Source organism: Paralichthys olivaceus, chromosome 7, assembly GCF_024713975.1.
Source record: "Paralichthys olivaceus isolate ysfri-2021 chromosome 7, ASM2471397v2, whole genome shotgun sequence".
NCBI lineage: Eukaryota > Metazoa > Chordata > Actinopteri > Pleuronectiformes > Paralichthyidae > Paralichthys > Paralichthys olivaceus.
In genome coordinates, this window is record NC_091099.1 from 19,412,633 (window position 1) to 19,434,595 (window position 21,963).

Consider the following 21,963-nt stretch of genomic DNA (forward strand, 5'->3'; position numbering starts at 1 on the left):
AGGAAGAATGTTGATTAGTGTTCAGTAAAACTTCTATTGACCTGACAAAGCTCTTCATTTAAAACCAATGCGAAAGTAAAACTCTTCAGGCTGAGATCAAATATTTCAATTGATCATAATCTTGAAATGAACTATTACTCCAGATTAGGCTGAAATGAAAGGCCTGAGGTGGATTATGCTGGCTGATTGATAATTATCTCTTAAAGGAGACCTATTATGATCAGTTTAACATCTGTATTTTCTTGTGGGGTTTCACAGCTTGGCATGATTCACAGTTCAAAAACATGTATTTACAGTGTTTATCTCAAACTGTCTAATATGCAGCCACTCAGTTGACACAATAGACTGGAAATTGTAACTTTTCAAATCCATCACACGTTTATGCGCAAATCTGAACTGGAACATGAGAGGTCTGTTTTTGAATGTAATGCCACTATACCTGCTTAATGTTTCATTATGGTGCATTTAGTCTTTTAATGAAAATCAATATATAGAAATCTTGTTTATGTGAGAAACTTCCTAAAATGCTAATTAAAGTGGAAGATGTCTGCTGTCAGGAAATATAAAAGATAACATTGTGAATAAAATGTTTTTCTGCTCTCACCAAACAACTGTATAAGGTGGAGTACATTAAATGACTGTATAATACTACTCATTTGTTACAGCTGACGATTATATAAATAAATCTATGTTGAGATGATCTCAGCTCATCATGAAAGTATAAGAAATGTTGGAAGCTAGTGTTTTGACCACTAGTGGCACTGTAGAGCAATATTTTTGATGAAAATATCAGTTTATTGTTTGTATCTCAAGTACTAACATGTATATAGAAGACTTACTGTAAATGCTACAAGCACGGACATAATAGTAGTGTAGTGCACATTCCTACCTTAGCTGGAATTAGTTGCTTGTCCGGTTGCTTTATAAATCTACCAAATACGTCACCTAAAAACCAGACTTCTCAAATAAAAGTACCATAAAAGCAATCCCTGTTGGCTGTTGAAGTGCGCATATTGTGAGTTGGTGGCATTATGATGAAAATACAGCAATCCAGAGAAGATGACGTTGGTCTCACGAGTTTTACAATAATCCTGATCATTAAAACAATGTTTACAAAAGTTTATGAGGTAAAGTATGTTTTCAAATTGTGTCTTAGGCCTGAAGCATGCAATCTTTTGAGAAATATAAATAATGTTTACAATGAAATCTTGATAGTCCACATGGGTAGTTTAACAGACTACTGCATGAGTAAAGGATTTGAATCACTACTCCATTTATTTCTCTTCACTAAAAACTTCTTACAGAAAGTTACAACTAAACAGATTCACCTTTTTTTTTTATCTTGGTGGTGTCTTTGCTGTGGTCATTGTGCATCTGATCACTTGGCACTAACACAGTTGAAGTCACTGTGGCTGTCACAGCTAGTGCTAATTGCTAATATTTCTGTAAATTCCAAACACACTGCTGTTGCTGCAGATGGAAATTTCGAATGGATCACTTTCACATCCAAGTTCTAAAAACAGTGGTTGGTTATATGAGAAGATTTTATGCAAGTATGAGTTTGAAAGATCTCTAATGCATCCAACCCAACTGCAATGATGCCTAGTCATGTGTATGCAGACACAAAGAATTTCCTTATCACTGATGAGCTTGACTCTGTCCACCCTGGGGAGGTATCCAGCCCTACCTACCTCCTCCTCAACAATACAGGCACTGGGACTCATACATGAAGAGGTGCCTTTGTTCACTGTGAAGAATGCTCATCTCACTTATCCTCTCCTCTCTTTCTCCCCTATCGCTCTGTGGCCCTCGACAAGCCTGTTCAGAGCGAGGTGGCTTCAGTGTGCACTCACACTCTTGTTCAAATGGCAACCAAACCATCCAGCTACACTTTGTTTCCCTTTAATAAGCAGATGAAAACAGAAAACCCCTGAGTGTGCATGTGCTCATGTGTGCTCAGATACTTCAGCGAGGTGCAGATGAGTCTCCTGTGGGCAGCAGTAATGGACAGAGTGCAGACAGACTGAGACTGGCTACTTGAGGGACACTTTACCTGGAGCCACAGCAAATTCTGAATGAAATACGGCTCCAATAAACACTTACATTCACATTCACCATCCGCACAAGCATCTATGTAGTTTGTGCACTGACACACAAATACAGGCTGACTCATTCAAGGTCACACACAAGCATGTGTATAGACTGCAAAGAATATGAGTGAAGTACAGGCACAAACATGAAGATGGATCCTAAAGCAGTATGAATGATTTTGAACTCAATCGCCATGTGTCCAGCATACCACAAAGAAATCTGTTTTGAACAACTTAAATACTACTTCAAATAAGCCCACAAACAATCACTGTCCCACACAAACATGTTCACTCTTTAACTCTTACCTTTCTGAGCTGGCTGAGCCCTGATGAAGTGCTCTTGGAGTGGTTTCTCATTTTGCGTAACCTGACCCCACAGAAAACAGCATCCACTTGCATGGTTCCTTTCCTTGAGAGAAGTTTGGCTTCCCCCCCTCTCTCCTTTTACCTCTCTCCTCCTCTTTCTCTCTCTCTCTTCTTTGGTTTTTGCAGTCCCACTCCTGCCTCTGGCTTCTCTCACTTTGGCATAGTCCCTGCCGGTGCACACAGCAGAGGACAGACCTTGAGTTTACAGCTCCGAGGGCATAAAAAGTTTGAAACAGGCACAGAGACTGTGAGATCCCTCCTCTTGTCCAGCCTACTCCAGAGTTTAAATGTTTACAGCTCTGTCTCCTCTCTCAAACACACTCACTCTGACTCCTATCTCTCAGTGGCGATTGCTCCCTCTCTTTCAGTCTCCCCTGCTCAAACTTTTCCCACCCCTCCTTCCCTCAGGCTACCCCCTCCCACTTTGCCTTCCTCCCTCCTTCTCCCTTCTCTCTCTCCTCCCTCTCCATTTTCCATCATCGCCCCTCTCCCACCCACCTAAACCCCCCACTGTTGAACTAATCTGCAGCTGGCTGGGCGATTGGAGCCCTAGTTGCTGGGGAAACCAAGTGTCCTGCTCCAAAAAAAAAGAGTGAGGAATGAAGCAGGAAGGGGCAACACTGAGCACAACTGAACACATAAATAACAGCCCCCTTCGGGAAGCTATTAGAAAAGCCCAAGGGTCACTCGTCCTATCTAAATGAGTGGGACAACATGTTCATCTATTTCATCTTTTGAGATTATGTTTAACCGCACATGTGACAACAACAACAACAACGACTATGACTGTAGCGCAGAAGCAGAATCCTGTGTGTAGACTGGGTGAAAATGGTCTGGCCATGTTTGGGTTGATTAATGCTGACCTGTTCTAAGTCACCAAATAAAAAAGGGGAGTCCAGCTCACAGTTGGTTCCTCAGGGCAGCAGATCAACTTAATGGGCAAGGGGGGGGACAAAGAAAGTGAGAGAGCAGGAAACAAGACTGGACGTGCATACTGATGGCCAGTGTGATTAATAATTAACCTGTTCAACCCCACACACTCTCATTGGCAAGTCCATGATTACAAACACATGCTGTGCAGACAAACAATGTACACAACCTGAAAGCTTTATTCTGACACTAAGTCATAAAGAGCTACTGATATCTAAAGATGAACAAGACATTTTTAAATGTCCTTTTGATGTAAGAGTTAAACCATTAAAGCTACATCTTAGGTTGAAATATTTCCTAAGGTGCTATTCAGTCACTTTACTTCACTCTTGGGGCAGAGATACAGACTATAGATTATATAGTATATATCATATATATTGCTCATTGTGGGAACTGTTGGATCGCTCTGTAATGTTGTGTGGTTTCAACCTTACTATAAGTGCATTGAGATAAAGTATGCTGTGATCTGGCACTATACAAATAACATTTAATTGAATACAGAAACTTAATCAGCACGTATTTTGATGATCAAGTCATTTTCAAGCAACAAGATCACCTTGTTTCAACTTGTTGTAGTGATTTGTTTATTTTCTTTCTCTTTCTCTCTGAGTTTTCAAGTGTTGGCTGCACAAAACTGAAAATCAAAGAATTAGAGAAGGTGACTGGCATATTAATCACTAAGCCTGAATGAGGATGGACCCACAATATCATGAATATTTACACAATCTAATGTTGTTTCATAAAATCAACATCCAATTAATAACTGCATGTGAACTGTATTATCAGAAGGTTTTACTCTAGGGTACTTTTAACAGATGCATATAAAGTTGCTTGTTATAGGGCAGTTCCTTTATATACAATTGATTTTAGATGTATTGATGATATACAAATTTTTCGCTCTTACTTTCAAGTTCTTGTAGAGTAAATGTATGTGTTATTTTAGAAATAAATGGGGTTTAACTTTACTTACTGTACACATGCAGAATGCAGATGATACAGATGCAGATATGCACATGTATAAATATTGATCATATGATCAAGGATCCAGGTTGCATAATTCATTCATTCAAACTTTCCAGAAGTGCAATATCACAATGTATCACTTTGAAAAATGCATGTGTCGGGCCCTGGTTACATTCCTACACTCATTTCACTGAGCAGCCTTCATTAAATGTCTGACAGGATCACTTCAGCACAGCAACTCTCCTGCTGACCTCTGAGCACAAACCCTGACCTCTCCTTTGAAATGCAAGAGAGATCTAAAAAGCCTGGCTTGTCCATCAATAGCTGTGAGGGGAAGAGGGTGGGAGGCGGGGGCTAGCAACATCTGTTTGGCGTTTATCCCACTTTATTGTGTTGCTGAGTCCTCGCTAGGGCCTACAGCTGGGATCCTAGGGGTGCACTGAGCCCACTGTCCAGGGGACACACACCGTGACTGGGAACATGGCTGGGACACGTTCTCAGTGGTTGCTGGTACATAGCAGGCTGTTTGTGAGTCTCTGGTTTAAGCAGAGGAAATGACAATGAAATCAAACCCTGGGTGTGTTTTGTTTCCCGCCTCCTCCATTCCTTTATGACCCGGAAACTCATTTTGCAAGCCAAACCTATACTGGAGAAAAATTAGAAAGCAGGTTTGAAGGGATTTCTTAGAAATATTACTCAGGATAAGTATTTTTGAATGCGCTTGGATTATGACATTATGAACTTACGTGACGTGGTTCATTTCAGTTGTTATGAATGAGCCTCAAGGCACACACAACTTGGGAGTGAGGAGGGTTCTATTGAAGTAATTTGTTTTTAATTCCTTTTTAAAGACTCTGAATGAAGCTGCTGCATTTTCCGAATAAATTTTAATCGTCCAAAACTAGGTCAGTTCTACTTTTTTATTTTACACACACCAAAGACGTCATTAGATATTCTTGACTCACATGTATTCCTCAAAAACATTTAAGTGGAAAGAGTAAAAAACTTCAGTTATTATGTTCAATATTTAACATGTTCCTAAGAGGCTGATTAGAGGGGTGAATATCACATAACACTCTGACATGTGTCTTTTAAAATTCAAGACAGAACTGGGCAATAAATCGATGAATATAATACATATAAATAAACATTGCAATAGAAACTCATCAAAAGCAATTTATCAATATATTGCTCATGCATTGTGCACACACATTAGATTCATCAGATCTTTTGTGCATTCTGAGCCCGTAGATGAGAGATTATAACCTTTACTCAGGAGCAAAAATCTGTCTTTAAAACCTAAATGTTTGGATGCATCAGATTCAGGTGTAATCGGTAACATTGAGGAACTACATTCAGGGTACTGGTCCACTTTCAAGTCTCCCAATGGAACATTGTTTATGTTGGCTGCTCCTGAAAATGGACGATAACTTTGGTTTATCTTTGCATCCTTGCACCCTCCTTTCCTTTCCTTCAGGTAGGAGGAGGAACGGGGACAGAGAAATGGGACGAACGCTCAGAGCAATGTGAGATATGTCTCCACCTGTTGGGCGTTTGACGTCAGTACAGGGACTCGAAATTGTCACATGACACTCAATCAGAATTAATATAAAGAGTTTGTGTTGTGTTCGATAGTTAGAGATAACAGGAACATACCTTGTAGTAAGACGAACATCCAGCTAGCTCCGTGCTTTAGTCAGTTAGCTTCAGAAGTTCTTGGTATTTCTTGTTTTTGTTCACAGAAACACAAAAGAACACTGAGGAGCAGTGACATGATTCATGTGAAGAATAAACACACAGAAACAACTCTGTTCATCAATAACCGTCACGTGTTTGTTTGTTTGTTTGTTTCTTCTCGTCTCATTTCCGCTTGTTTCTCACGGCGCCTTTAAAAACGCTGCCCACGTGATCGGTGCCACGTCAGACCCGGAAGTGAAGCGGCTGTCATCACAGTGTTTTCATGGTGATCGCTGCTCAGTGGATCTGGATGGAGAATGAACCTGGAGCGAGAAAAGCAGCCAAGACTACCACTTGTCTGACTTATCCTCAGCGGGAAGTGAAGCAGCACAGTTTCCTCTCATAAACAGGAAACTAGTGTAACAGTCAGTGAGCTTACGGCAAAGTAACGACATGATTTTCTAGTAAAAATAGGTAAACATACGTGTAGCCAGTTGGGTGTAGCATCAGTGCAAGGTTAGCATGTCTGTTGAGGTGGAATCCTCGCCATGAGGTGTGGATGTTCACACTGAGGTCTCAGATTATTCCGGTTTCTGATGATTTCTGCAGCTCGCCCCCTGGACTCAGCTAACAGCCGCCTGGCATCGTGACCATGCCGGCCTTTGGAGTGAGGGCAGTGCTTCTCAACCTGAGGTTCACCTTCAGGAGAGCAGGCTCCTTCGCCAGAGTCAGACTCATCCAGAGCTCCAGGACGGGTTCGGTAAAAAGAGGGCAGCTGTTGACTCAGATACCCAAGGTGACCCTGCTATGCTGGGGTGCAGTGAACGCATCATCGTGTGCAGCCAGGTGCCAGGAAGCCTCTCTTTGCTCTCAGCCTGCCAACAGAAAGTCTGTAGCAAGACTCCAGGTGCACAAAGTTATATTTTTCCTTCGCCTCAGCCTCCGCGCTTTGGTCCTGCTCCTCAAATTCGGCCCTCTTCTCCTCCTCTCCCCCTTGGCTCTAGTGTCCACTCGCTGGGCCTCACATTGGCTGGATGCTCTCCTGTGGGTGACTGAGACCTCAGGTCCTACTTTCATCAAGCTGGGGCAGTGGGCCAGCACCAGGCGAGACATCTTCTCTCAGGAGTTTTGCGAACGCTTCTCCAGGCTCCACGTCAAGGTGCGTCCCCACTCCTGGGCCCACACCAAGCAGTGTCTCCAGAGGGCCTTCGGGGAGGGCTGGAGCAGGGTCTTGGTGTTTGAGAGCAAAGAGCCAGTGGGCTCAGGATGTGTAGCTCAGGTGTACAGAGGTTGGGCAAAGGCGGACAAGGTGGAGGACCCGGCCTTCCAGTCGCTGGTGGAGGAGTTGGAGAGAGAAGACTTGCTAGAAGCCTGGGAGATCCCTGGTCTTAGAGGAGTGGCCAGCTCCATGTGGCGGTTCTGGAGAGGGAGCAGGGAGGAGGAGAGCTATGAGGAGAGAAGTTACCTCGATGGTAAGCACGAGGAGAGCAGTACAGAGAAGGAGCATCTGATACCTGTGGCTATCAAGGTCAGTCTAACAAGATTGTTTCCTCCCCTCAAATCTCACATTGCCTCCATTTAATTGTATGTCACACCCTGCAGCATATGTTTCTAAATAGTTTGTGGTGCATTTCAGGTGGTGCATCCAGGGGTCAGGAGGCAGGTGGAGATAGACCTGTTGCTGATGAAAGCAGGCAGCTGGCTCCTGCTCTGTCTCCCCCGACTCAAATGGCTCAGTCTGTTTGAGATCGTAGAGGAGTTTGAGAAGCTCATGACCAGACAGGTTGGAATATTAAGACATTTAAAAAGTTGTTATACACTTTGTGATCATTAGAAACACCTCCACGTGTATTTGCTTGGCTTTACAAAGGTGTTGCACCATCTAAAATGAAAAAGAATGGAATATTAAATGTGCGACATTAGGACAAACAACCAAATATAAAAGAAGTGGGTGGAGTAATAATAATAATTTCAATCATCTGGCTGAACTTTTATTTCAGATCGACCTTCGTTGTGAGGCCAGGAACATTGAGCTTTTCCGTGAGAATTTCCGAAATGTGGATTATGTGAAGTTCCCAACGCCCTTGCGGCCATTTGTCACAAGGACCATTTTAGTGGAAACTTTTGAAGTGAGTAGACAGAAGTATTTAAAATCTCTGGGAAACACTGACTGAATAATTGAGTGATACACTGAACTCTCAATGTACGGTACTAATAAGACAAAGATGTAATAATATCAAAAACTTACTTCTAAACTAAAATCTCATGTGACACAAAATCTGCAACACAATATGACTTCTTGGAAATAAAGAAATCTGGTTGAATTAATATCTTTGTCATTCCTCATAAAGGAACATTATTCAATTTATATTCAGATCTGTTTTTTGTTTTCAGGAGAGTGAACCAATTTCTAACTACCTGAGCTCCGAGATTCCTCCAGAGGTGAAGCAGAGAATAGCCAGGATGGGAGTAGACACCCTGCTCAAAATGGTGAGATACATAATTCACTGTACTGTCTTATTCATCTTTACCACTTGTGCTGTTTCATAACTTTCTCGTGTTGTATATGTGACTGTTCTGTATTTGAGAAATAAAACTGATCGTGTCTACACTCAAGACCTTTTCTACTAAACAACATGGATGCATTTGTATTCCAGGTCTTTATTGACAACTTTGTCCACGGGGACCTCCACCCAGGGAACATTCTGGTCCAGAGTCGGGGGCCCGTTGCTGGTCCCAGTGACGGTACTGGTATCTCAGCGGCGCTCAGGGGAAAGACAACCCTCACGGACCTGTGGGACACGGTGGTTGTTAGTGTCCGGCCAGATCCGTTTCCTCTCCAGTTGGTGTTGCTGGACGCCGGTATCGTAGCCCAGCTCAGCGACCATGACCTTGCCAACTTCAAGGCTGTTTTTACCGCTGTGGTGCTGCGGCAGGTAATGATGGAGAGGGTTGTACTGTAGACAGAGTGTCCATGCAGGTTGGACAGCTTAGTGGCAAGAAAGACCATGCGTAGTTCAGAGGACATAGATTCTAACTATATTTTACTGTACTCATCTGTACTCATTGAAGTGCACATTTTTAACAATGAGTAGTCAAGATTGCTTTAGCATCTGAACAAACTATTACACTTTTATTCAAAGCATGACGTGTCGTGTAATGTTGAATTTGTTCAGCTGTAGGTGCCCAATAAAGCCAGTGACATAATTAGTGTGTGTCTATAATTAATTCTGGATTTCATGGATTAACCTTTGAAACTGTGCCACGTTTTTCATGTTAACAAATTTTCCGCTTTTCCTTTGCAAATCTAATCTTTATCTACTAATAATGTCACCTCTTTCTTCAGGGTGAGCGAGTAGCAGAGTTGATTTTGCATCACGCCCGAGCCAATGAGTGCCAAGATGTACCACAGTTTAAGAAGGAGATGGCTCAGTTGGTGGACCATGCCGTCAGCAATTCTCTTTCTCTGGAAAAGGTACAGACCAACATTTGTCTTTTCTTATTTTGTCTGGTTGGTGATTGTGATGCAGGGCCGCACAATGACCCTGATGGTCATGTTGTCAATCCCATTATATAAGTAACTCCAATAATTTAAGAGTATTACAATAATTAACCCTGGTTTTATCCACTTATTGTTTGTTCTTGTGACTTTGTGAGCACTGTCTTTTCTGTTCAGAATTAATGTAAATTAAACCTATTTGCGTCATTACTACTCATCTATGTATTAGTTTAAATCACATTGTAAAGGGTCATCCATCTTTATGGCTTACATAAGCCAGCAGTATAACCAGAGGGGAGTTTGTCTCCTCAAGTTTGCCACTTTCACAAATAACCAGCCATCAAATGAAGTATTTGTGTTTTCACAGTGTCTAATTGTCTGGTGACAGTGGCCAATGACTGGGGGAAAAGTCGATCACTGATTACTATTGATGTGTTTCTCTTGTGTTAATAGATCCAAGTGGCCGACTTGCTCTCCAGAGTCTTTGGTCTGCTCATCAAACACAAGGTAAAATGTACGCGTCAGTTGTTTTGTGGCACATTAGTGAAACTTAAGTCTGGTTCTTGGTTGTTTTAAACTACAGTCGATAACGGTTCTAACTGCCACTGCTGTTGCCATGATCCTGAAGTTTTTCCTCCAGTAAAATATCTTTAAAACATTTTGCTTGTTACTGTACGCAGAACAATTTGTCATCAAGTTTTAGCTTGAAGAAATTAAATGTCAAGAGAAATGATGGATAAAATCACCATGTTCTGGTTTGATTCATGATGCTGTTGGAACGGTGTTGCTTGGGTGCTACTTTGTGGAGGTCACAGGTTCATGCTTTAAAAACGATATACATTCAAGGTGAACCGAGATAATATATTAAAAAAAAGTGTAGTTGAGTATTACCTGAGAAATTTAAAGTGTTTGAAATGAGTTTTTTCAATCTGCATAAATAAAAATCAGCACACATTCAAAGACATTTTAGTTTGCACATTTGGTTTTGATACAATAAAGTTACAGTATAAACATTTGTAACTTTCTGACTAGACAATTGAAAACCACAGAAACAAACATGATGTGACAATTCTGTTGCAAACAGATTGTTGCTTAGGGGTTAGCATCATAAACTGCTTGTATAGCCGTAGTATTACTGTGTGTTAATGTGGTGTCTGAAATATATGGGGAAAAAATGTCACGACTGAAAATTTACATGAATGCGATTTCAAGTCGGAACAAAAGTCAAAGAAGATTTTGAGCTGTTGACGTTATCACATATAAACCAGTTAATGTAATTTTACAAACAGCTCTGAATAGTAAATTCTGATGTCAACTTGGCACTTTTGTCACTTGTGAACTCTTTGTCCATCCCTCCCCAGCACCTAACACTACTTTTAAGCCAATACTGATGTTTTTATGATTGACATACATGTTTTAAATTATCCATATGCCTGTCACAACTGACCCATTTTCTTTGCTTTGTTAATATTTATAATAGAAAACTAAGACGCAGCCACACACTAAACTGAAGAGCACTGATTGTCATGGCTGGATGAACAATGATGCTGTTACTTACTGATGTTGTTACTTTTTTAGGTGAAGCTGGAGAGTAACTTTGCCTCCATTGTGTTTGCCATCATGGTGCTGGAGGGTCTGGGCCGGTCCCTCGATCCAAACCTCGACATTTTGGATTTGGCCAAACCGCTGCTTCTAAAGAACTGTGCATCGCTGCTTTGACACACACACACACACACACACACACACACACACACACACACGGAATAACACGTGTACTTGTACGTCCACACACAGGTACTAACCCCTACACTGTATACATATTGTACAGCTATAGATGTAGTACATGTGTATAACTTCATAATGATAAGACTCCAGTGTGGATCATAAAATCACAGCAGCGATGATTCCATTAATACCTCATTACTTTGGTTGGGTTTTCCCACTTTTATCACTGCTACTCTTAGATTTTATCATCTGCTGTCTGGTTGAAGTATGATCCCACAGAAATCAACTTCAAAGCACCTCCATCAGATCCCAGTGAACAAGAGCGTGTACACTTTACAGAAGACGCCACTTGTGGTTTGTTGAGTGCTAATGGATGAGTCAGACCCACAGATCACATCAGAGACCATTTGTAGTGATTTAAGATGTAATGTGAAATACTTGGAAAATCCCTAGTTGATACACTACTAAGTGTATTTTTACTTTTTAATGACTAATATTGATCTCAGGATGTCTTTTATCACTCACTGTTTTATTGTTTCTTAGATCATTTTAATGAGCCATATTTGCTTTTGTCAGAATCACAATGTACTGTAACATTTGTTCTTAAACACTACATGGACATCGTGAAGCTTAACGTCTTCAGAACTGACTCTTTCCATCAAAGTATTGGGAACACTTGTATGAATTATACATTTCAATTAAAAAAAAGGGAATCTAAAGTAACCCATCTCTTTTTTTCCTCTGCTGCCTTCAATCCACTCCTACGTTTTCTTTAGTTTGGGGAGGTCAGCTGACGCAAAATTCAGAGCAGAAAAGTGACCACACCAAGGGCCCGGGATCCATTAATTTAGAATTTTATTAAATCTGTCAATGAAAAACACAGACAAGACACGCGAATCTGTCAATGTCATCAGGAAGAACAGTCAGCATGGCTGAAAGAGTGAGATCAGGAGGTTTTGGTGCAAAAAAAAAAAAAAGAAAGAAAAAACTCGTCACATACCCTTTATTGCAAAACTTTTGATTTTTTTTTTTAATCACCATCAAGAGCCCAGACAGAGCAGCACTGTTCAAGTAAGGAGGGAGGGGGAGAGGTGACAACTGTGTAAAAAAACCTTTTCAATAATAATAATAATAATAATAATAGTAATAATGACAAAAGAAATAAAAACATCTCTAGTAGACAAACACAATCACCTCAGTTTAAGACGAGATTCTGTCACAGTCACAACAACCAAACAAGTTGTGTTCTTTTTTTCATGAATTAAATAGTTTTTAAAAATATCTCACCATTTACTTATAATCATCTTTTTTTCATTTATTGCGAAAAATAGGCAACTGGACTAATTGTGATGATGCAAGTATTTGTGTTTATGTGTGTGCGTGTGTATGTGTGTGAGACAGAGAGATAGATACTAAGTGGAGAGAGAGAAAGTGGAACATCCTGGAGCATTGGCACTGAGAGCAGCTACAGCAGCAGCAGTGTGTGGCAATGCAGTACCCTCATTAGGCCACCAGGTGGCGCACTTCAGTCTGAACATTCCTCCAGGGCCGGAGCTATGACGGCCCCCTCTCCCCCACTGTACCAGAGGAAGCGAAGTTCTGCCGACAACAGCCTCTGTGTTCTTTGTTTTTTTGGAATGATGCCTGTGAGTTGAAACTTTGTCCATGGTTGCTTATCGATGTTGCCAGATCTCAGTTCTATGTACAAAGGTTTCAAATCCCTGAAGGACATTTACAAAGACAAGTGCAACCTCCGTGTGACCATCCGCCTTTTCTGGAGAAGCTCCGGGATCAGTGGCTCCCTATGCAGGTGGGAGGAAAGGGGGGAATAGTACTAATCAGATCAGGTAAACGTGCCGCAACAGGACTGTTCTTGGAACTAAAAGTAAGGAATGATGGCAGAGGGCCGAGATTCAGGAATGTCAAAGGCTGGGGTGGGGGGTTGTTACACAGTGACCTTCTTCTGAGGGGCACCAAAATATCCTAACATAAATCTTTCTAACAGAATGTCCAAAAAGAGGCAATGAAACAGGAAAGAAAACCAGCAAACTGCACAAATAAAATAACGTATCCATTCTCCGTTTGTCAAATCCTTTCATGCTGATCCATCAGTCTCTCCATGCATTTTTAAAAATAGTCCTTAAATACCAAGCACTCCTCCACGTTCAACAGATTGTACACTTTTTTTTTTTTGCTCATCCCAGACTCTATCAGTCTCTGTCAACTGTCAGTGTGGCGCCCCCTGGAGGACTGGCTGCCCTCCCGTTCTTTGTGGTGGTCCCCAGCAGGAGCATGCAGCTCATTTAGGAAGGGGGAGGAAGTAGGCACCCAAACAGGTAGATGAGGGTTTTCTGGGAGTGGACGCTCGGAAGAAATCGGGATGTAAACTTTTCGTCCAATATGGGAGTTTCTTCCACGGCAGCGTGAGGGAGGGAAGGTGGGGCTACTGGACTAGAAAGAGGGGAAGGGTCTTAATGTAGGCAGATCTTGAGCACAGGCACATACGCTCATTCTCTCATTAAAGAGGACACACGTTTGTCTGTCTTTGAGACCCTGGCTGGGTAAAGGTCATGGCAGATGGAGCTCTGTGCCATCACCACTGCGACAGGGCTTCTCGTTGACTTTTTGTATCGTGTCATTGAAAAGATCAGCAGCTGTCAGTGGCCCCCGACTGGATCCAAACACGATAAACTGAGAATTTTGAGGCGACAGATGAAAGGGACTGGCTGACATCTTGACGACAGGGGAGAAGAAGAAAGCACATCTCTTTCATTCAGAGCCTGACTCTCTACTGTGAGCAGCATCCGTCCTCTAATGATCTGGGGGAGACGTTTAGGAAGACACAGTTACTATGTCATTTAATCTCCACAAGCTTGTCTGTACATTCCTTTCAGGAGAAGATGGAGGGAGCTGTCTAGGAGTTAGGCCTCGTCAGATAAGTGAGTAAGGGTGCACGTCTGGGATCGGGCAGTAAAGATGAAGTCATTCTCATCTACGCTGACTTGTCTCCATCTTCTCGCCATATCGTTGTTCCACAGGCTGCCCAAAGGGGGTGGTGTTCGGGCTAACTGTCGGGGGAGGGACGAAGGGAAGAGGATGTCCGATCGGAGTTCGTAGCTACGAGCTGAGCCAGGGGTGGTTGAGGCATTCGCCGGCCGAGGCCCTCTTCTCGGGCACCATCTCCAGCATGGGCAGCAGGAAGTGGGTGAAGTGGCCCGCGTCTTCGTGCGCCCAGCCGTACTTCTCCACCAGCACGTCGAACAGGGACCACGGCTTCAGCTTGGTGATGTGCCGCAACTCACCTGCAGGGGGTGACAGGGAGCAGAATGAATGACGGCACAGAGAGAAAAGTGTTAAAAAAACTTTCAAAGACGAGGGTGGTGATATTTTTCAACTTTCCTTACTGTCAACAAATCCCATTAAAACATAAAAACCAGCAATTGCTGCTGCTGCTGCTGCTATAAACACTCACTTAAGCATCAAATGTGTATTAATCCACAGCAGAAAGTAGTCCCTAACACGGGCACTATTCACTGGAACGATTTGGTTTGATTAAAATTGGACAGAATCTACTGTATTCATCTGTTATTGGAAATGATTTTACTTTTATTTAAAGAAAGAGACACTTCATAATGTCAGTGAAATATGATTGCCATATAGGTTAGGAACGTTACATGTAGATTTCTGGCCTTTTCATGGGATTTGTTAACATTAAGACAAAATACAGAATAATTACAGTTGTATATTTTCAATCTAATGGAAACTAGCCATGCGCATAAGTGTCTCCGCCAAGGATGGTTGTGTTTTGGTGTGTTTATAAGCAGGATTACACAAAAGCAAAATAACCTATTTCCATGAAATGTTGTAGAGGGGTGGGGCATGAGCAAAGGAACAAACCACAAAATTTTGGTGTGGACCTGAATCAGGAGACACATCCAGGATTTTCTTTAATCCAGTTTCTTTGACATTGTGAGATTTTTAACATTTCCCTTGATTTCTCAGAGAATAATTCAGGGATCTTGATGTAAAAAAAACCCATACATGTTTAAGGGACTGGTATTTATGAGTGTGTGAAATTTGGTGCAGATCCAAATAAAAATCTGGATCAAGTGGATTTCAATGTTTTCATAAGAGGTCTGTTGAACCTTGGCGGAAGTGACACTCTACTGAGTCATTCTGTATTTGATTGTATTCATTGAGGCCCGTGGATTTCCATCTCTTACATTTCTGCTTCCACCACAGAGTAATGGAGGTGATTGGGATTGTAATGTTTGTCACAGTTCTGTGAAATTACTTTGAGAACACAACACAATTTTCTCCAAACAGAGTCCTTGGGGCTCTCACAAAAGAGATAATCCACCACACACAGGCAGCAGTTTTCAATTGGGACTATTTCACCAGTAATTAGTTGCTATAATAAAAAAAAAATCCCTTCACCTCCATTTTCACTGTGGTGGTGACAGAAATCTCAGAGACACATTTCTCAAAATCTGGCCAAACTAATGTCTGCACCGCCGGATCCTATTAGAGGTAAGTAAGAAGTAAGTCTTTCTGTTTTGGACGAGCTGACTGTTATTCTGCAGACTCCAACCAATCACCACAACGACCGATTTCACTAATTACTTCACCTCGCTCCGCCTGACGCTGTGCTAATCAGCACGGAGCTGTAATGATGGAGTGAAAACCTGCAGAGTCTTGGCCGAGAACCAGATATGGACAGAAAGAGGCCGAGAAGTGGCAGAGTAATGGAAACAGACAAGGAGAGGAAGGTGTTCATTACTGAAGAAGGGGGGAGATGATTGGCTGTGAGCACAAGACTGACAGAGAGGGGACCAAGATGAGAGGATGATTAATCATGCGAGCAATCAAGAGCAAAGGTCCGCTTCCAATCATGGCTGCCATGGTAACCTCTCCATCCTAGTATGCACTGATCGAAAGAAGCCCGGTATGTGGGAAGGAAACTGGAATCAGTACTGACATGTGATGTGATGACAGCAGCATGACGCTTCACAGCTATTTTCTGTGCTAATAGAAGCTGCTTGTTAAAAAGGCAGCATGTTTGTGATCTTTCTTTCTAAATTCTTATACTAGCTGAGCATGTTTCAATTTGTTTTGTCTCAGTCAGTGTATGCACACTGCTCCACCTCCCCCCGAGTTCAATAAAATTCAGTGTACGAGGCCGCTCGACTGCGCTACACGTGCAGAGGCAGCGTGGTAGACGGGAGGAGCCCGGGAGAGACGGAGCGAGAAAGTCAGAGCAGATTAACGGAGCGCTGCGAGATAAAAGGGGGGAACATTGAGACATCAAGTGCAGACCTCAGATAGAGACAACATCAAAGAAGGATCTCATAACACATTGTGAAGAATATATGAGCAGAAACAGAAGGAGATGGAGAGGAAGAAAAAAGAGAATAAATGAGCAGGTGCAGGGGTTATCGGCTGTATCAAACACCATCCACACACACTTACCAGGTTCAAAGATGAGCAGAGGCAGAGAGGTGTGTGACACACTTCAAACTTTACAGTGAGGCCTTACTCCTCCATGTGTAGCCTGGGAATTTGACTTTACTATCATTGCTATCGTTAATACGGCTATTGATACTTCCAGAAAAGGCTTGTTCCTGAAGTGACGGCTTTTGCTTACAGAATTAATTGTGAATTATTAATCCTATTTGAAATACATTAATAACCTCTTGTTGAACTGGCTCCTTTTGGCGTCATTTTACAAAATTCAATTGTTAGGACAATATTTTAAGGCAAATTCATTATCTATTGTTTTTTCAACTACAAGGTAGTTGCTCCTGTCTATAAATAATAATAAATTATAAATAAATATAACAAATGATTTTGTTATTATTTGGATACTCAGAACAAAGTATATGAATATTAATCAGTAAGGATGGGTGATAAAAAATACATGTAAAATACAACAAATAACAACTAGAACTGATGAAAACCCTTCGAAAAAGTCAAACTTGTAATCCTTGAATTACCATTATTATTTTATTTTACAAATTATAATTGTTGATGAATGGTTGTAATTTTTGATATAGTTGTAGGAAGGACCCATTCAAATTTGGTGCAAATCCAGATCAACATTGTTGCATTTTTCAACATTTTCCTTGAATAATTATTCATGGGTTTTGAAAAGAAAAAAATCAGATATGATAATTATTAGTGTGTGTACTTTGGTGCAGATCCAAATAAAACAATCTGCATTTAGTGAATTTAAATGTGGTTTCATTAGGGAACTGTTGGGCACTTTACTGAGATTCATTCTAGTTTAATTTTTGAAAACTTACCTGAAATCTAACTGCCTTGATTCAGAATGACTGGCAGTACTGCTTACTACACAACAAACTTCATCCAGGTGCTGTGACGACTATGAACGTCTACAGCTACTCCAAAAAGGGATGAGGCCCGGCATAAACCGAACCAACCGTGAACCACAGAGTCGTTTACCTTTCTTGGAGAAAAACTCTCGGCTGTACTTCCCGGCAGCGGCCACTTTGCGTGGGACCTTCCCAAGGAGCTCCATGATCAGAGCGATGTGGTCTGCCCACCACCACATACATCACAGAGGGAACAGGCACGATTCAGCATTACAGCATGCACACACACATCAACACGACAGGCTGCATGGGACGGAAACACACAGCTGCCTCGGGGCACTGCATAGACGCACTCACAAACTAATGACCAGCGTTACACCTTAATGCGGTGAGGATTTGCTCTTACTGTTTTCAGTCACAATTTCACAATCAGCACACCCAATTTTCTTTTGTAGATTCAAATCAAAAAGGTTAAAATTAAGCGTCCATTTTTGTGTGTCTCAGACGTCTTTGTGTCTCCGTCCCACCAGCTCTCTGTCCAGTGCTACCTCTTCTGTTGAAGAACTCCCGGGAATATTTTCCAGAGAGTGCAAAGTGCCTCGGAATACAGCCCAGCAGCTCTATGATGTGAGCTATGTGGTCTACGGAGGAGAAGAGGAGGGAGGTGGGTGGATGGGAGGAGAGGGAGGAGAAGGGGGGGGGAAGGGGATGCCAAAAAAGAGAGAGGAGAGGACGGAAAGGAGGGGAAATACAGACAAGGAAGAGAGGAATTAATTGAGAGGGGAGAGATGAAAGTGAAATGTAAAGAAAAACAGAACCGGGGAAGGGAGGTGTTGAGGGGAGAGAAAAGAGGGGAGAAGGAAGGATAAAAAGAGACAGTCACCGACAGTAAAGGAGAAAAATTATGTTAGTGAGCTGTGCCCCCACAGCAGAGGTGATGAGATGAAATGTTCAGCCTTGGAATAAAAGTGACACGAACTCAGATGCAAAGTTGAATAAACTAAAATCCAGAACTACACAAAAAGTAAGTTGTTTACCAACTTAAAAAGAAATATGTATAAATAGTTGAAATAACTTGTTAATCTCAATGTGAACAAATGTATCTCACGTGTGTGTGTTGCCAACTGAAGTTTTGGTTCAACAATTTTCTCAACGATTTTCAGTGTGGCCTCAGTGGCAGGAAATCAAAAGGTGTCACTGGGCGTCATGACAAAACCAACAGTGGTTTATTGCCTTTGCAAAACATGCAAAAATGAGGTTAACTGTGACACGTGTGATGATAAAAATAACACGGTGAGCTCACTGAGATCACAGAGCAGTGAGGATGAGGAGATACATGAGGATGAGCGTGCACAGTTAGAAAACCTGTCGTATTCAGGAAATTAACTAATGTCCACATGCAAATATAGGGACTGTGATGCTTGATAAGAATAACATGTGACCGAATATAGATACACATATACTCAGGATAACTGTGTTATCCTCTAAAGATTAATTAGACTAACAGGAGTAATGTGAGCTGTATGTGTGTATCTATAACATGTGCAGAGTTCAGGTTTGGGTTGAAAATGAGTGGAGGCATCACAGCAGAGTTAAAGGACAGGATTTACAGTTGACAGCAGACGGCAGGATTTGGGCAGAGGGATGGCTACTTTACACTGAGCTCACTTAAGGCCATTTTTATCCATTTAACACCCACTTAAGATCAATCTGTTAAGAATACAGCTGTCTATTGTTCAGATGTACTATTAAAACAAATGATAGCACAAATGTCCACTTGAAATCTAATGGCATTCTCAACACTTTAACAGAATCAAGACAACATTTCCTAATTATTTCTAATTTGGATCCCCATTTACTAATAAAATGAAAAACGTCTTATTCTGCAAGTTCACATCCACAATAACTTTAAATTGTGATACACAAAAACTGAAAATAACATTTTAAAAATACTTAAATTAATATGATATAATTTAAAATTTTGCTTTTATTTAGTTATTTTTATTTTATTTGGTGTATTGTAAATAGCTGAAGAATATTGTGAGTCTGATAAATTAATAATGCTTAATCATCAAATGTTAAGTGAATGCATTTAAAGTTGTAATAAATGCATCGGAACATTTGTGATGTTTGAGCATAGTTAAGAAAAACGTGCTGCAAATATGCAAAGCAAATTGAGGTTAATATTGCAGAATTAAAAAACTTCCCATTAAATGCAAAAAAATCTATTAAAATGTTAATTGATCACAAATTTCTACTCTAAATAAAAGATTTCTCTTACGGCTCATTCTGTTATTCATTATTCAAATTAATATGCAGTTTTAGAGATTGAGTTTATAGTCTTGAGATACAATATTCAGTGTAATACCTCCACATGAGAACATTTTGATATTCCTCTATATGGAAATTCGATTATGTGAGTACATGCATATATCGTAATACTCACCCTCATCACGGGAGTAGTCCTCTCCAGAGTGGGGCTCAAAAAGGTAATCTCCTGTAGCCAGCTCGAATGCCTACACGAGAAGCAATAGGCCTACTTGAGTGTCCACTGATATATATATATATGATGCATATATACAACATGTAAGTATATATTGTCCTCACCATGCAGGCAGTGCTCCAGATATCTGCAGGAGTGCTGTAACCAGCTCCTATCAGGACTTCAATAGAGCGGTACTGTCTCGTCTGGATGTCCTCTGTAAAGTGTTTATGCTGCAGAGCAGAGGAGACAAGGAGAGGAGAGGAGACAAGAAGAGGAGACAAGAAGAAGAGACAAGAAGAAGAGACAAGAAGAGGAGACAAGAAGAAGAGACAAGAAGAGGAGACAAGAAGAGGAGAGCTGTAAGTCTGTATATTTCTTACCCTACAAACACATTTCCAATCAACTAAATGTCACAAAGCTCTTTTGTGTTTTTGAAAAATTAGAAATGAAAAAACACTGGCAAACGTCTGCTCAACTCTGTGTCCTATTTGGAAATCGTCTGCAAATGAACAGTTGGCTCCAAACACATGTACATTCTTCTTCCTTGTCTTCTACTCATCTCTCTTCTTACTTTGTTAAAATAAATGAACTTCAAAGATTGTAAGACCCACAGCAACCAAATCTCACAGATAATAATAATAATAATCACTATCTCTGATAGCACTGTTATGACTGCATTTATGTTTTGTTTAAAAACTTCCTCACAGAAATCTAGTAGTTGTGCCAGATCATCTGATATTGACCGTACCTTTATCCAACTATACAATTATTCAAGACTCAAAACATTCGTCTGACTGGGTTTTCAACAATGTCAACAATTATTACAATGAAACCATATGTTTCCTCTGTTCTGCCGCCTTCTGTGATCTCCTGTGATCTACAGCTATAAAAAAACAGTCTTACCACCCAGCAGGCATTTCCCAGATCAGCGATTTTGACGCGAATAGATTCAGCGTTGCGAGGGTCTAATGGGTTGATCAGGAGGTCTGCAGCTCTGGCCCTGACTGAGAGGAAGCAGAGTGAGAGAGCACATGTTTAATGCATACAACAGGAGGGAAAATAGTTTACACACTGTAATGTACTGACAGGTATTTACTCTATAGACCAGGGACTCTTCATCTTCTTTTTCAACAAGGAATAAAAAAAGAACAACTTTGTAGTCATCATATCAAATGGGAACCCACTATGAAATGTAATGACATGTATTCAGAGTGTTATTAAACTAGAAACTATCCATAACTTGTTAATAAAGGAGTTGACCCCAGAGCCAGAGAGTGAATGATAATAATAAAATGAAAGTTGTGGGTGGATTAATGTTGGTGATGAGTCATTGATAATTCCCAGATATTTGGACACAGACATTTAATAATAGCAATAATTTAGCAGGCAGCTACAATGTATAAGATGAAAAAGAAAATTAAAACATAGTGATGATTATTCATACTCTGCTGATCAGTTGCCCCACCTACAATTTAAATTAAGTTGTTATAATGATTTTTCTTTCCCTTTTTTTATCTACTCCAGTAAAACTCAATTACGTGTAGATTAAAATATGCTTTTCAATGGAGATGTTAGAATAGAAGTCATCATAAACGAGGCAGTGTAAATCATTTGCTCATCAATAATACACCGGTGGTGTCCACTCTATATTGTGAAATTACTGATTCTATTATTTTAAAAATATATGAAGTACACATTTCTGAATTTTCTTTATTGATTATTGATTATTATTGAATATGAAACCCAAATATTGATATTAAATAAATGAAATACATTATTAAATAAATAATCATATGCATTGAATTGAGAAGAATATTGTAAATAAACAAAACAATTATCAAACTAATGTAATAAGTATGAAATGTGATTAAAGCATTTTTTGTCATTTTCATTTTG

The 21,963-nt window shown here is 40.7% G+C and overlaps 3 protein-coding genes across 13 annotated transcripts in view; 1 reads left to right on the top strand and 2 right to left on the bottom strand.

Annotated features, from left to right (window-relative positions):
- The window catches only part of si:dkey-82f1.1 (DENN domain-containing protein 2A), a 59,834-nt gene extending 53,611 nt beyond the window's left edge, over positions 1-6,223 (bottom strand). The window contains exons 1-2 of one of the 3 annotated variants that reach the window (XM_020078872.2): positions 6,006-6,223; positions 2,397-2,623 (exon numbers count right to left, since the gene is read on the bottom strand). The gene's annotated coding sequence lies outside the window, so the exon portion shown is untranslated. Of the gene's footprint in view, positions 1-2,396; positions 2,832-6,005 lie in introns of those variants that run through there. The other 2 variants (XM_069529018.1, XM_069529017.1) reach the window with 2 other exon arrangements.
- A 48-nt stretch (positions 6,224-6,271) lies between these two features.
- On the top strand, positions 6,272-11,969 carry adck2 (aarF domain containing kinase 2). The gene is made up of 8 exons (XM_020078876.2): positions 6,272-7,554; positions 7,663-7,809; positions 8,027-8,155; positions 8,421-8,516; positions 8,684-8,962; positions 9,373-9,501; positions 9,979-10,032; positions 11,104-11,969. Exons 1-8 carry the CDS (start codon positions 6,679-6,681, stop codon positions 11,242-11,244), a joined length of 1,851 nt encoding a protein of 616 aa, XP_019934435.2. The 5' UTR covers positions 6,272-6,678; the 3' UTR covers positions 11,245-11,969.
- Positions 11,970-12,088: 119 nt separating this feature from the next.
- The window catches only part of srpk2 (SRSF protein kinase 2), a 65,900-nt gene continuing 56,025 nt past the window's right edge, over positions 12,089-21,963 (bottom strand). For 7 of the 9 annotated variants that reach the window (XM_020078875.2, XM_020078873.2, XM_069529025.1 and 4 more), the window contains 5 exons: positions 20,971-21,071; positions 20,190-20,297; positions 20,029-20,098; positions 17,713-17,805; positions 12,089-14,552 (listed from right to left, as the gene is read on the bottom strand). In XM_020078875.2, coding sequence (XP_019934434.2) covers positions 14,368-14,552; positions 17,713-17,805; positions 20,029-20,098; positions 20,190-20,297; positions 20,971-21,071 — 557 coding nt within the window. In that variant the 3' untranslated portion in view covers positions 12,089-14,367. Of the gene's footprint in view, positions 14,553-17,712; positions 17,806-18,130; positions 18,224-20,028; positions 20,099-20,189; positions 20,298-20,970; positions 21,072-21,963 lie in introns of all 9 variants that reach the window. The other 2 variants (XM_069529026.1, XM_069529021.1) reach the window with 1 other exon arrangement.

Bases quoted from the DNA above. Each gene is read 5' to 3' on its own strand.
- adck2 (XM_020078876.2), top strand. From the start codon at position 6,679: ATGCCGGCCTTTGGAGTGAGGGCAGTGCTTCTCAACCTGAGGTTCACC. The intron at 7,810-8,026 runs GTTGGAATATTA...CTTTTATTTCAG, and splicing joins AGAAGCTCATGACCAGACAG to ATCGACCTTCGTTGTGAGGC. The intron at 8,963-9,372 runs GTAATGATGGAG...CTCTTTCTTCAG, and splicing joins CCGCTGTGGTGCTGCGGCAG to GGTGAGCGAGTAGCAGAGTT.